We start from the raw sequence: 14,419 nt of genomic DNA, 5'->3' as shown, positions 1-14,419 counted from the left end.
TTCTAAGTAAATTTGATTCTTTATTTTAAACTCCTCCTGGCTTCCTGTTTGGAGCTTACAGATGAAATGGTCAAAAGGCAGTCAGAATAGGAGTCTAGATTGACTTAACAATTTAACTGGTAGTTTTTCAAACCCCCCAAATTATAAATATAATCACTACAAAGTTCTTTGTAACACAGAACAATCTAAAAACCACAACTCGATCTTTATAGCTAAGAATAAATGTGAGACCTGTAAGATTTTATTTGTTAAAAATGAACAGCTTCAGAATAGATCTAAATTTGTAACTTTTCCAAAAAACACCAAAAAGTACAGTGTAAAGCATCTCCTCATTAAATACAAACTTTCATTTTGTGATGCACTGCATCAATGTTTTGCATACACCTTGATGCAAAGGAAATTTTAAGTTGTCCTGTTTAAAAAAAAATTTAAGAACTGAAAAAGGATGACTACAACCACATCCCAAGAAAGGGTATTTTCCTCCAATAAAGCATATTCTTTTGTTTATATACAATGTTAGCACTCAAGAATTTTAATTTAGTTATAACAAAGGCAAAATTTCATATTTAAAAAGAAAATGAAATTAGAGATGCACAAAGAGCAAAAGTTTAATATACCAAAGACACTGTTGTTTGATGCAATTAATGTCAGTATTTGGGACAATTTTTAAGGTTTTCAAGAAAAATGGCATTAATAATAGCTCTGTACAGTATTTAAAATAAAAAAAAAAGAAAGCATCTTTATACCATATTTTCACAAACTGCTCTAAAGACAGCAAATCTGTGCTCAGTTGTTTTTCCTTTGCTTTAAAATAAGCTATCAGTAATTCTAAACCAGTCTAAAGTAAGATGGACTGTTAATGGATGAAATCTAAGCATCTGTACTTACAAAAATGTTTTGCAATGAGTCCTTGGCCTAAGGAGACTAGAGTTTATTTTCAAATCGTGTGACTGGCTTCCAATAATCCTTTATCAGTAGACTTAACTGGCAAAATACCAGGTATTAAGGATCAGATTTAATTCTTTGGTATAAGCATGAAACTGTTAGGTGATACTTTTCCGTGGCTAGCATAAACCAAAGTAACCCAAGGAGCATGAGAGAAAACAGTGACATCTAATATATAATGCAAGGCAGGCAAGAGTGACGACTTAATGTTTTGTTTTGGTCTATAGGGAAAATCAACACCAATATACTCTAGGGAAACTAACACCTATTCTTAGAGGTTTTAACATTACAGCAAAACAAAAAGTTAAGCTACAAAATGACTGGACTTGTAGCTGGACTGTCTTACTGCATTTTGGCATTATAGTGTAACTTATAGTATACAACCATCTGAGAACTTTCAGCACTAGCTTGGCACAACAGATTAATTCCTCCCACTCCTCTAGAGTGTGGGAGAGAAAAAAAAACTCCTCTCACCATAAATGCCTAAACTTTATACATACAAGAAAGGTATGAAACAAGGTTACAGTGTAACTCTATTACCATTTTGGATATTTTTCTTTGTGACATATACAAGTACGTTTTTTATTTTGAAACTGCATACTGTGTCATTAGCAAGCTTAAAAAGCTTATGAAATTTAACTTTTTTGAATAAGTCTAGGACTTTATGGCTATTGATTTTACCATCAAAGTATCTAAGGGAATCATCCATTTTGATAATTTTAATTCTTCTAAATATCGTTTGAAGAATTCTTCAGGGACACTAGATCCAAGGCTACATTAAATTCAAACAGTATATCTGTGCCCTGGGTTTTGAAGTTTTTCACCTCAGTTCCCTGTCCTCAACCTGCTACTTCCCCCTGTTTTCTTCATTTTCTAAACACAATTTTCAGGTTTTTACATTGGACCTTCTCTTCTAAGATAATTTTGTAAACACACATTTATTTATAGCCTTTAAATATTAACATTTTAAACACAGACTAATGCCTAGAGTCACATTTCTTGTTAAAAGTTCAGCATTAAAAATTAACAACTCTGGAGGATTAACCTAATGTCATCTGAAAAGTAACCCAAATTCCAGATATTCCCAAAAATCTTAAAACTCAAAACTGGAATTCTAGTGATTTTTTTTTAATATATCTAATGAAGAAAAGTCAACTGCACTTATTACATCAACACTATTAAAGGATAGGTGACAGCAACAAAGGGACCTACTCATATCTCTGAAGACCAAGATTTACCATGGCAAAGTGTAAAAAAATGAACAAAAGTGATGAGATCCTAAATACCACTATCATAAAAATAATTAATTTCTATCATTCTGTGTTCTTTCTGCTTCATGAGGAACCAAAGAAGTCAAACAGAGAATTGTTCTGTCTGGACCATGAAATCTTAAGAACAGATAGGTATATTCCCTGTTATTCTTTCAGGGAGTTATTTATACATGTTTAAAAAAAAAACACACTTCAAAAATAAAAATAAGAGTTATTTAGCCTTGTGAATATTTTGAAATAAAGTTTCTTGAATTTTTGTGATGAACTCTTCAAGCAATTCAACTTTTAAAACAGAGTCATCACTCAAAAGTCCCTTTGACATGGATCTATCCCACAGTTACAAAACGGCTTCCTCCTTTGTTGAACGTGAGAGTAGCTCTTTGTTCCTTCAGGATCCCAAATCGCTCATTCAAAGTCATCCCTGTCTAGAGAAAACAAAATAAAAAAATTAACAACTTGACTATTAGCCATATTTGCTTAAGAACAATAATGTGATCATAACGGTAATTCAAAGCAACAAGTAACATTTCCTACATATTTATGCATACAAACTCATTTAACTCTAACAAAAACCACATATATGAATAGGTGAATTTAGTGAGGTTCAGAGAAGTTAGTTAACTTGCCTACTTGCAGCTCCAGAATTTCAACCTAGTGATCTGACTCACAATCTCTACCTCCTAACCCCTATAAATGCCTACATTATATACTATATAAAACTCATTACCATAATGCCCACAAGTCATACATCCAAGAGTTTCTCTATATGAATTGTTTTTAGGCTCTACAAACATTGCCACAAATTCTAGTGATGTCTCTGATAAAAGACAAAATCCACTTGTGAATATTTGAAACCTATTTTTTTTAATTTTATTAAAATTTATTTGTTTGACAGAGAGAGAGAGAAAGACTACAAGTAGGCATAGAGGCAGGCAGAGAGAGGTGGGGGAAGCAGGCTCCCTGCCGAATAGAGAGCCCGATGTGGGGCTGGATCCCAAGACCCTGAGATCATGACCTGAGCTGAAAACAGAGGCTTAACGCACTTAGCCACCCAGGCGCCCTGAAACCTATTTTTTTTTTTTTAAGATTTTATTTGTCAGAGAAGAGAGAGGGAGAGAAAAAGTGCAAGTGTGCACACTAGCAGGGGGAGCAGCAGGCAGAGGGAGAAGCAGGCTTCCTGCTGAGCAAGGAGCTCGATGTGGGACTCCATCCAAGGACCCTGGGATCATGACCTTAGCCAAAGGCAGAAGCTTAACTGACTGAGCCACCCAGGCGTCCCTGAAACATACTTTCTTGAATTTCTCTGAGTTTTTGGATTTTGAGGAACTCATAGAAATCCATATCAACATCTGGTTTTTGATTAACAACAGAACACACAACCAAATTATATGTCACCGTTTCTTTTTTTTTTAAATATGTATGTATATATACATATTTTTAAATTTTATTTATTTAAACAACAGAGAGAGAGTGCACAAGCAGGCAGAGTAGCAGGCAGAGGGAGAGGGAGAAGTGGGCTCCCTGAGCCCTCCCCAACACAGGGCTCAGTCCCAGGACCCTGGGATCATGACCCGAGCCGAAGGCAGTCACTTCACCAACTGAGCCACCCAGGTGCCCCTATGTCATCATTTCTGAAAGAAAAGTAACCATGACAAAATAAAATAAAAAGTAAAACAAACTTGGTCAAATTTCTGTCCATACTCCCTATTTCAATTCCACACATATCAATGGATACCAAAAAAAAAAAAAAAAGCATTTGACAAAATCCAACATCCATTCGTGATAAAAATTCTCAGTCAATTATGAATAAAGGGAACTCCCTCAACCTGATAAAGAGAATCTACTAAAAACCCACTGCTAACATCATACACAATGGTGAAATACTTCATGCTTTCTCCTCATGCCTGGGGACAAGGCAAGCATACCATGCTCTCACCACTTCTATTCAACACTGTACAGAAGGTTCTAGCCATCACAATAAAGAAGAAAAAGAAAAGGTTTAAAGATTGGGAAGGAATTTGAAGGATGACATGATTGTTTACAAAGAAAATCCTAAGGAATCTACAAAACTGCTAAAGTAGTTAAGTGAATTTTAGCAAGAATCACAAGACACAAAGTTGAATGTAATATAAAAACTGTCAAAACCACAGTGAGACACACCACCTACAAGCACTTGGAATAATCAAATGACAGGCAATAACAAGTGTAGATGAGGATGTGGAGAAATTTAGAACTCTCATACATGCTGGAAGGAATGTAAACGGTGCAGCCAAATTGGAAAACAAGTCTGGCAGTTCATAGATGATAGGATCTAGGAATTCTGCTGGTAGGTTTTTATCCAGGGGAAACGGAAACACCTACTCATACAAAAGACAGGTATAGGGCACCTGGGTGGCTCAGTGGGTTAAAGCCTCTGCCTTCGGCTCGGGTCATGATCCCAAGGTCCTGGGATTGAGCCCCACATGTTGGGCTCTCTGCTCAGCAGGGAGCCTGCTTCCCTCTCTCTCTCTGCCTGCCTCTCTGACTACTTGTGATCTCTGTCAAATAAAGAAATAAAATCTTAAAAAAAAAAAAAGACATGTACATCAATGTGCAGATGACCATTATTCACAACAGCCACAGAATGGTAATAGCCCAAGTGTCTATCAACTGATGAATGAAAAATTAAATACAGTATATCCATATGATGGAACATTATTCAGTAATAAAAAGATCATACCCTATGGATGAAACATGAAAATACTATGCTAACTGGGTATGGTGCATAAACAATGAATGTTGCAACACTGAAAAAATTAAATTTAAGAAAAAAGAAAAGAAAATACTATGATAAGTAAAAGAAGTCAGTCACAAAAGACCACATGTTTTATAATGCTATTCATATGAAATGTCTACAATAGGCTTATCTATGGAAACAAAAAGTAGGGATGCCTGGGTGGCTCAGTTGGTTAAGCGTCTGCCTTTGGCTCAGGTCATGATCCCACGGTTCCAGGATCAAATCCCACATTGGGCTCCTTGCTCAGCAGGGAACCTGCTTCTTCCTCTGCCTCTCACCCCAACTTGTGCTCGCTCTCTCTCTCTCTCACAAATAATTAAGAAATCAAAATTTTAAAAGTTAAATAAAATAATAATAATAATAATAAAAAAGAAACAAAGTAGATCCATCAGTGGCTTCCCAGGGTTGAAGAGACTTAGGACACCCTATTTAATCCATCACACACTTTTTTAAATTAATTAAGATATTCTCAGTCAATGGCCCACAGAAATACAAACTAACAAAAAAATTTACCTGTTTTCCAACACTATTTATGTCAAATTGTAGGGGGACACCTTTAGGGACTTTCTTTACATCAGACTGTTCCCGTTTTGTCAAGAATGAGGGTACAGCAGTACGAGTTAACCGTGGTTTCTGAGTTCTGTTAGGAAAAAAGTTAATATGAAATCAGATAAGCTTAATAATCAAAAAAGAAAAATAAATTATTTGGTACATAAGACATCTTGATTTGTACACATGTTCCAATGGATAGGGCTAGTCTGTGTTCTCAAAAAAGTACACCAGTCCTCCCTTTTCCATAGGGTATACATTCCTGAACTGCCCCTCACCCCCACCGGCTAATACCTGAAACTGCAGATAGTACTGAACCCCTACACATAACTGTATGTTTTTTCCTATACATACATACCTATGACAAAGCTTAATTTATAAATTAGGAATGGTGTGAGATTAACAATAACTAATAATAAAAAAGAACAACTGTAGCAATATACTGTAATAAAAGTAGTGTGAAAATGGTCTCTCAAAATGGTCTCCTCTCTCAACATGTTATTGTACTCACCATGTGAGATGATAAAATGCCTAAATGATAAGATGAAGTGAGGTGATTAATGTAGGAATTGTGCTGTAGTTGTCAGGCTACTACTGACCTTCTGACAATACATCAAAAGGAGGACCACCTGTTTACAGAGCATGGTTGACTGGGTAACTGAAACCATGAGAAGTGAAATCACAGACAAGGGGGTACTACTAATGTACCTGGTTCTTGACTAATCTAAAGACTAAAATTTATAATCACTCATAGAATACCTCTTTAAGTAGAATTATAAACTTTTCAACAATCTGGAATGATTGGGGACTCATCCTCTGTTTTCTTCATTTACTAAAATGGCTGAAGAGATCAAATACAAAATAAACCTACAAAGTTTATAATGTAATAAACATAATGGAATGGTTAACTAAATTAAGGTCATCCAGATAAAAGAACACACGAGGAAGTCTTTAAAAAGAAGGCAGATCTGTAGGTACTGAAAAGTAAAGACAGAGGAGAAAATAGCAAATACATATATAGCATTCCCTCATTTATCATTATACATAAAAAAGAAATGTATATACTACTTAGTATACATGCACCAACTTTTTTTTTTTTTAAATAAAAACATGAAACTGTTAAAAGTGGCTACTTTGGGACTACAGAACCAGGAATCAAGAGAATTTTAACTTTATAATATACTATTTCCACCCTGTACTACAAGTATTACTTTTATCTTTGGCTCAGTTTATCTTAACTTGGATATCATGAGCAGAAGTCCAATGCTTTTCTATTACCTACTGAATAGGTAACCACTGAGAGGTTATAAGTTCTGCACAATAAAAGGAGGACTTACACTGGACATTGCACTGCTCCAGGATTATCAATAGAGACAGTCAAAATTCCTCCATTCGTGGTGGAAGTCCGCCATCTAGTTTCAAAAACCAAAAACTTCATTGAAGTGCAAGTTTATAAAACCTGTAGTGTATTTCATATAAAAACATGCATTTTAAAGTAGATACCACTTTTTCTTAGCTTTTAAAAAATACTAAGCCCCACAATAATATAATTAATCAGCATCTTAGGTATAGGAACCAGACACTTAAATTTATTATTTTTCAGTGTAATAAATATATGTACATTCAATTAAATACAGAAAAGATTCTAATGAAAAGTAACAGTTCCCAGTTTTCTCCCCCAACTTACTGCTCCCCAGAGGCATACCTTTCCTGCTCTCCAATGGCAGCAATTTTAACCTTTCCTATTTTTACTGTTTGCTAGTTCTTCCAGTTCACTGTTCAAGATGTGTATGTAATATTTTGCTATGATAAAGTTTTAGGTATCACACTATCCTCTAGTTTCCCTACCTACCTCTGAACACTTTGATATCTATATATCACTATTTTACCTCCATTATAACTTCATATATACTTAAATCTCTCTCAGTTTCTTAAATCTCTTTCTTTCAATCTCTCTCAACACCATCCCCTCCCAACTTTGTATGAAAGAACAGTTGTACCTCTACTCCTTCCTTCCACCTCTTCTCCCACTTTGTACCTATTTTTATCAGCTCTACTTTTGTATTTATGTTACTCAAAATCAGACATTTTCACCACATTGTTAACCAAATAAAGTATTATGTGATTTTTTCCCCCTATAGGTTTATTCTCACAAGTTCAAAACAGGGGCACCTGGGTGGCTCAGTGGGTTAAGCCTCTGCCTTTGGCTCAGGTCATGATCCCAGCGTCCTGGGATCGAGCCCCGTCTCGGGCTCTCTGCTCAGCGGGGAGCCTGCTTCCCTCTCTCTCTGCCTGCCTCTCTGCCTACTTGTGATCTGTCTCTCTCTGTCAAATAAATAAATAAAATCTTTAAAAAAAAAAGTTCAAGACAAACAGTATTTATATTATTACAATTATATAAGCATTGTTCATTGCAGAAGCAAACAGCTTATTATTATTTCTTTCCTTATGGTTCCCAATGTCATGACTCCCATGCAAAAGAGTATTGTGAACACCAAGTTCAAACAGTTTCTTTTCTTACACTCTGCTCATTTATAGCTGGCATCACATCTGGACTAACACCATGTTTTATACATTTTGTTTTTCAAAAAGTAGCCATAGTTCTAAATAATTTAATCTCAAAACCTGATCTTATTGATGGAATTAGAGTATTACAACTCACACGTCGGAAGTGCAATTCTAACAGACAAAAAATGTATTTTTAAAAAATTTTTATGGGGTTAGGGGATAGAAAAAGAATATGTGAGGAGGAAAAACATCCTATTATAAAATTAAAGGTTTACAAGTTTTCTAAAATCGCTATTGGATTTTCTTATATTTATTCCCTGAATAGGTTCACTTCTATAAAGGCAGTTACAGATAATAAAGATCTATTTCATTAAAATGAAATAGGTCATTAATTTTTTTTTTTTAAATAGTGTGATGTATTTGTTGCTAAAACTCATAACATGGACATGTGAAAATATAAAAGGCTCTTGGGGGGAAAAAACAAAGAACAAAATGGATTCATCTATTTCAGGTCAAGGGTTAATATACTTTTGGTCTCATTTAATTTCTGGGTTGCTAGTATTCTGGGAATTTTGAAATGACATCTTAAAAAACAAATTGAAACTTACTGACGAGTTCTCTTTGCTACTACATCGTCTAGCAGTTGTTCTGTGTTCAACTGGGCCTGAACCTGAAGGGGAAAAAAAAAGCAGTAGATCCCATAGAAAGCAGAGGATTTGAATCCAAAAAGCGATCCTGCTCTGTAACTTTATAACCCAGTGTGGTGTGTGTATGAATGCAAGAGAGGCATGTGACTATTCTGGCAATACCTCTTTATTGGGGTTCCTATATCAGAACAAGTGGTAAAACAAATTTATACCTAAGTAGCACCTTAAACTCCTAAGATGCTGCTACTGATGACAAGAGAGAGAAAAGAAAAAATAAAACCAAAAGAACTATTCTAATGTCACAGTCTCCATATCCCAAACCCAACCCCTACACCTCAACCACGGGCTATGATTGAGGATTATTCAATCCTATGACTGAGGATTATTATTAAAGGTAGATGTTCAAGATCCCTTGAGTAAAAAGAAAGCACCAGCAAGGGTTTTTTTTTTTTTTTATATATATATACCTTTAGGCCTCTTCTGAAAAGAAAAGTTGCCTGACGAGTATCTTTCTGATGACTTAATTTATTTCCACTCCTGGTAAAACTGGTTGGAATGTTATTTCTGCAACAAAAACACACACATAGTGAATAGTCTCAGCCATTTAACAACTGTCAAACATCCTGAGAAAAAACAAGCAAAAATAGTTAAATTCATAGGTTGGACATTTGAGGTACACTAAACATAAAGACTCTGAATTATTTTCTTATTTACACAAAGCTATTGAGATTCAATTTAAAAATATCTTTCTGTAGCATGCTACATAACAACCTAGTTAATTCTGAATATTCCAACATAGAATATCTCTTCTGAAGACATTAAAAATAACATTTTTAATGCTATTTCTTAAATTTGCTGAAAAACATATATACAGATTTATTTACAGGATTAGTAAAAAGAAAATCACAGCTAGGCCTATCCTAGTCAAACTGCTGAAACCCAAAAGTAAAGAGAAAATCTTGAAAAATAACACCTACAGTTTTCCATTCTCACTCAGAAACCTTTATATATTAATATAAATCACACAGAAACTTACAGTCTTCCACTGCTTGCTCTTCCACACACAGCAATGTACTGTCAATTATGTTTGACTTGACTTTCACCAATTCCCTTCTAATCTCTATGTGAAGTCAGTAAAATATGAGAACAAATTTTTCATATTTATCTAGGTATGTATTTTTTATAAACACTTAACAGATTGCTTAATCTTACCTCCAATTTTAGAGAGACTCAAATTTTCCTAGCTAGCACAATTAAATGGGTCATTAATGCTTCACGTAATGGACAAGTTCTTATTTAAGAAGTTCCCATTTTCCAAAAGCTACTACACCAAATGATTCCCAAAAGAAAAAGAGATGGTAGTTAAGTGAAACTGAAACTCCAGCCATTCCACTTTACTTAGTTTTTGTTTTTGAATTATCTTCCACAAGAGATGAATAAGTGGTATTTGAAAATGAAATAATATAGACACTTAGTTTATCAACTTCCTTTCTGCCCATTTTATCCTTACAGAAAACAGAATGTCATAACAATAGGTCACATTTTTAAGTTTCTGTTATGCTTTCCATTTAACATAATAATCTCAGCTTTGGAGGGCCTGGCTGGCTCAATAGAGCATGTTAACTCTTTATCTTGGGGTTGTGATTGAGAGCCCCACATTACACAACAAGATTACTTTTTTAAAAAATTCAGCTTAAGAAGCATTCATGAAGAATTCTTTGTAGTTTCCTTTTTCAACAAATACCCTGTTCTCTTAAGAGTACTTGAGACCAAATAGCAATTTTAACTTTTAGAATTCCCAATTTTAAATAATTCCTGCAGAGTTGTTTTTACCTAACAATCAATTTTATAATTTTATTCTATATGCAAACAGAGATAATAAAGCAGACAGATGCTTCTTTAAGTTTATAATTTGTTAAATTCATCAATAATAGTGGGTCTAAGAAATAAGAAAGCCATTACTGAATGCTTCCATGTTGGATGTTCAAAGAGACATCCCAAATATCTGTCTTGAAAATGATCACTACAAATATATTCATTTGATCATTTAGGTGCAAGAAGTGTTATCTTTATTTATTCAGGATAACACAGTATTACCATATTTGAGTACTTACTTTCTATTTAACTGGTTAGGTCTCTTGAGAACTGCAACTGCTTTTCTCTGTACTTCATTTTGTCTCAGAAGGCTGGCCTTCCTTTTTAATGCTGGAAAATATCGTTCTATATTCTTTCAGAAGGCAAAAAACTATGTTAAGAGATTGCTTTTTGCTATACACCCTACTACAATAAACATTTCTGAAGCAGAATGAACAGAGACTGCTGAGATGTGCACGTTATTAGAGAAGCTAAAATGACTTGATAATCTCCAGTCTAAGGGACTGAAAAGACAGCAACCACATCCATACTTAAAATACTTTCAGCAAAAGAAGAATCCTTTTTTCTATTTTGAATATGTTCACTTAGGTATTCTGGGGGATGCACAGGGAAACATGGCCCTAGAGCTCAAGAGAAGAATCAGGAAGCCAGAAACATAAATTAAGGAATCACTTATATTAACATGACTTTTGATTACCAAGTGAAGGAAAAGAGGGCCAAGTTCCAAAACAAATGTGTGAAAAAAAGGAGGTTATGACAGCAAAGAAGTCTGAGTAGAGAGTTACAGAGAAGAAAAGGAATCAAGAAAATAAGCATGTGAAATGTATACTTTTTCTCCCTTACATATATAAATTCAATCCAGCATTAAAGCCTAATTCAGATTGCCATATTTTCCATGATTTTTCGAAAGTTCTTGGCAATACAAACTGTTCTCTTTTTTTCCTAAAGATTTTATTTATTTATTTGACAGAGAAACACAGCGAGAGAGGGAACACAAGCAAAGGGAGTGGGAGAAGCAGGCTTCCTGCCAAGCAGGGAGCCCGATGTGGAACTCGATCCCAGGACCATGGAACCATAACCTGAGCCGAAGGCAGACACAGGCAACCTATAAACAGTATCTTAAACTTAATCTAGATTACTTTATCGTATTTCAAAAACATCAACTGACTAAAAAAACATAAAATGTTCATTTTCATGAACATTTGGAAAAGAAGTAAATGTAAAGTCAAGGATAAAGAATATCAAGAGTATAGGGGAAATGTTAGGAAATTAGACTAATAACCCATTTCAAACTTTGTATTCTGTCTTTAATAATAACACCAAGTATCATTTTATGGGTAAATGTAAGTTCCCTCTATGCTACTGTCACATGTTTTCTTCCTTCAAAATACCTCCCATATTACAACCATACAGTTATTTGTATGATAATTTATTTAATGTTTATCTCAGTTCTCCATGAGGGATTTTCTATTGAGCTACTACAGAATTCCTTACATCTGGCACATGGTCAGTACTCAACCACATTAATTAAATGATAAAAACACAGACTAAGATAATAACAATCCATTAATACATGCTGAACATATTCCATGGATCTAAGGTTTGTATATAGGCATAAATGTGTTTTTTTAAAAATGTAAGGGGGGTGCACCTAGGTGGCTCAATTGGTTTAGCGTCTGCCTTCGGCTCAGATCATGATCCCCATGTCCAAGCTCAGTGGGGAGTCCATTTCTCTCTCTCTCTCCCTGCTTGTGCTCACTTTCCCTCAAATGTATAAGTAAAAATAAATAAATAAATAAATAAATGTGAAAAGTTAAGTTTTTCTTTCACAATAATTTTGATATAAAAAATCATACCTTGAGTGGAAAAACTTAAAGGTATTTAAATTTTATGTCAATTTTACTAAGGCATTATTTAACATACAGTAAAATTTTAGGTGTACAATTTGATGAATTTGAGTTATTACATATAATCGCGTAATGACATCATAATCAAGATATAGAACACTGCACTCATCCTAAAACATTTCCTTGTGCCCCCTGCAGTCAATTCCCTTCCATGACCTTACTCCCCCCAAGGCAATGACTGATTTGTCACTACAGTTTAGCCTTTTCTACAATTTCAAATAAATGGAATCATACAGAACATAGTACTATGTTTTCCTTTTGCTTAGCATGATGTTTTGAGGTGTATCTGTGCTGTCATATAATTGATGTATTCCTTTTTTATTGCTAAATAGAATTCCATAGTATGGAGACATTTATTTTTATTGTTAAAACCAGTCAAGTGATTAAAACCATCCATTAAGGGTGCCTGGGTGGCTCAGTGGGTTAAGCCATTGCCTTCGGCTCAGGTCAGGATCTCAGGGTCCTGGGATCGAGCCCCGCATCAGGCTCTCTGCTCAGTGGAGAACCTGCTTCCCCCTCTCTCTCTGCCTGCTTCTCTGCCTACTTGTGTACTTGTGATCTCTCTGTCAAATAAATACATAAAATCTTAAAAAAAAAACAAACAAAAAAACCCATTAGTGGGAAATAGCTTCTATATATATACACACAACAGCAATACAACTTTATTTTTTTTTAAGATTTTATGTAGTTATTTGACACACACACATACACACAGAGATCACAAGTAGGTAGAGAGGCAGGCAGAGAGAAAGGGGGGAAGCAGCTCCCTGCTGAGCAGAGAGCCTGACATGGGACTCGATCCCAGGACCCTGAGATCATGACCCAAGCTGAAGTCAGCAGCTTAACCCACGGAGCCACCCAGGCGCCCCAGCAACACAACTTTTTAAGTTGACAGAAGTACTAAATGGTTTACTATTACCAAAGTCAAGTTAAAAGTAATACAGAACAGGGGCACCTGGTTGCTCAGTTGGTTAAGTGTCTGCCTTCAGCTCAGGTCATGATCCCCAGGTCCTGGGATCAAGTCCTGCATCAGGCTCCTTGTTCAGTGGGGAGTCTGCATCTCCCTCTCCCTCTCTCTCTGCCCCTCCCCCATGCTTACATGTTCTCTCTCTCTCTCAAATAAATAAATAAAATATTTTAAAAATTAAAAAAATTTAAAAAACTTTTTTTAAAGTTCTATGGAACATAACATACTCTTCAAGCTTTGGGAAATTCTGAATTGAACAGAAAAAAGTTACAAAATTGATACTGACGAAATTATATATGTCACTGGAAAAATCTCTAAAGAACATAAACACGACTTTTACCTGATGGGTTATTTTAAATGGACTCTAAACAACAAAGAGAAAAAAAAATTCATTACTGGAGGCAACCATTCCCCTGTTGGCACAGCTACTTGCTCTCAGTAAATACTAGTTTTATAAATGGTAGGCTATCTTCCCAGTCATTCCCCTCACAGATAAGAAAATTTATTTTTGGGGCGCCTGGGTGTCTCAGTGGGTTAAAGCCTCTGCCTTCGGCTTGGGTCATGATCCCAGGGTCCTGGGATCGAGCCCCAAATCAGGCTCTCTGCTCAGAGGGGAGCCTGCTTCCCCCTCTGTCTCTGCCTGTCTCTCTGCCTACTTGTGATCTCTCTCTCTCTGTCAAATAAATAAAAAATCTTTAAAAAAATGTATTTTTATCAAAATAAAATCTCACTAATTCACATAAGTTATGGAAAATGAAAGATAAAGTAACAACATCTAATTATCGTCAGAACTTTTTTAAGGTGTAAAATTCCTAAGTACATATAACAATTCAAGGCCAATTAAGCTATTATGGTAACTTGTTTAAAGAATAGAAAAAGATAATGAGTTATTTATATGGAAAAAGTTTCTAATTTGCTAGAAAATAATCTGCTTCACAAGTACTGTATTTTATCCTAATCAGACTATTAATCTT

General features: G+C 35.0%; 1 protein-coding gene across 1 annotated transcript in view; it reads right to left on the bottom strand.

Annotated features, from left to right (window-relative positions):
- Nucleotides 1-211: 211 nt before the first annotated feature.
- Nucleotides 212-14,419, bottom strand: part of FYTTD1 (forty-two-three domain containing 1) — a 32,595-nt gene continuing 18,387 nt past the window's right edge. The window contains exons 4-9 of the mRNA XM_032869413.1: nt 10,811-10,923; nt 9,164-9,260; nt 8,658-8,719; nt 6,879-6,953; nt 5,506-5,632; nt 212-2,641 (exon numbers count right to left, since the gene is read on the bottom strand). Coding sequence (XP_032725304.1) covers nt 2,543-2,641; nt 5,506-5,632; nt 6,879-6,953; nt 8,658-8,719; nt 9,164-9,260; nt 10,811-10,923 — 573 coding nt within the window. The 3' untranslated portion in view covers nt 212-2,542. The remainder of the gene's footprint in view (nt 2,642-5,505; nt 5,633-6,878; nt 6,954-8,657; nt 8,720-9,163; nt 9,261-10,810; nt 10,924-14,419) is intronic.

Source organism: Lontra canadensis, unplaced genomic scaffold (assembly GCF_010015895.1).
Source record: "Lontra canadensis isolate GAN:19392208 unplaced genomic scaffold, GSC_riverotter_1.0 scaffold38, whole genome shotgun sequence".
Lineage (NCBI taxonomy): Eukaryota > Metazoa > Chordata > Mammalia > Carnivora > Mustelidae > Lontra > Lontra canadensis.
This window is presented reverse-complemented; position numbering and strand designations above follow the sequence as displayed.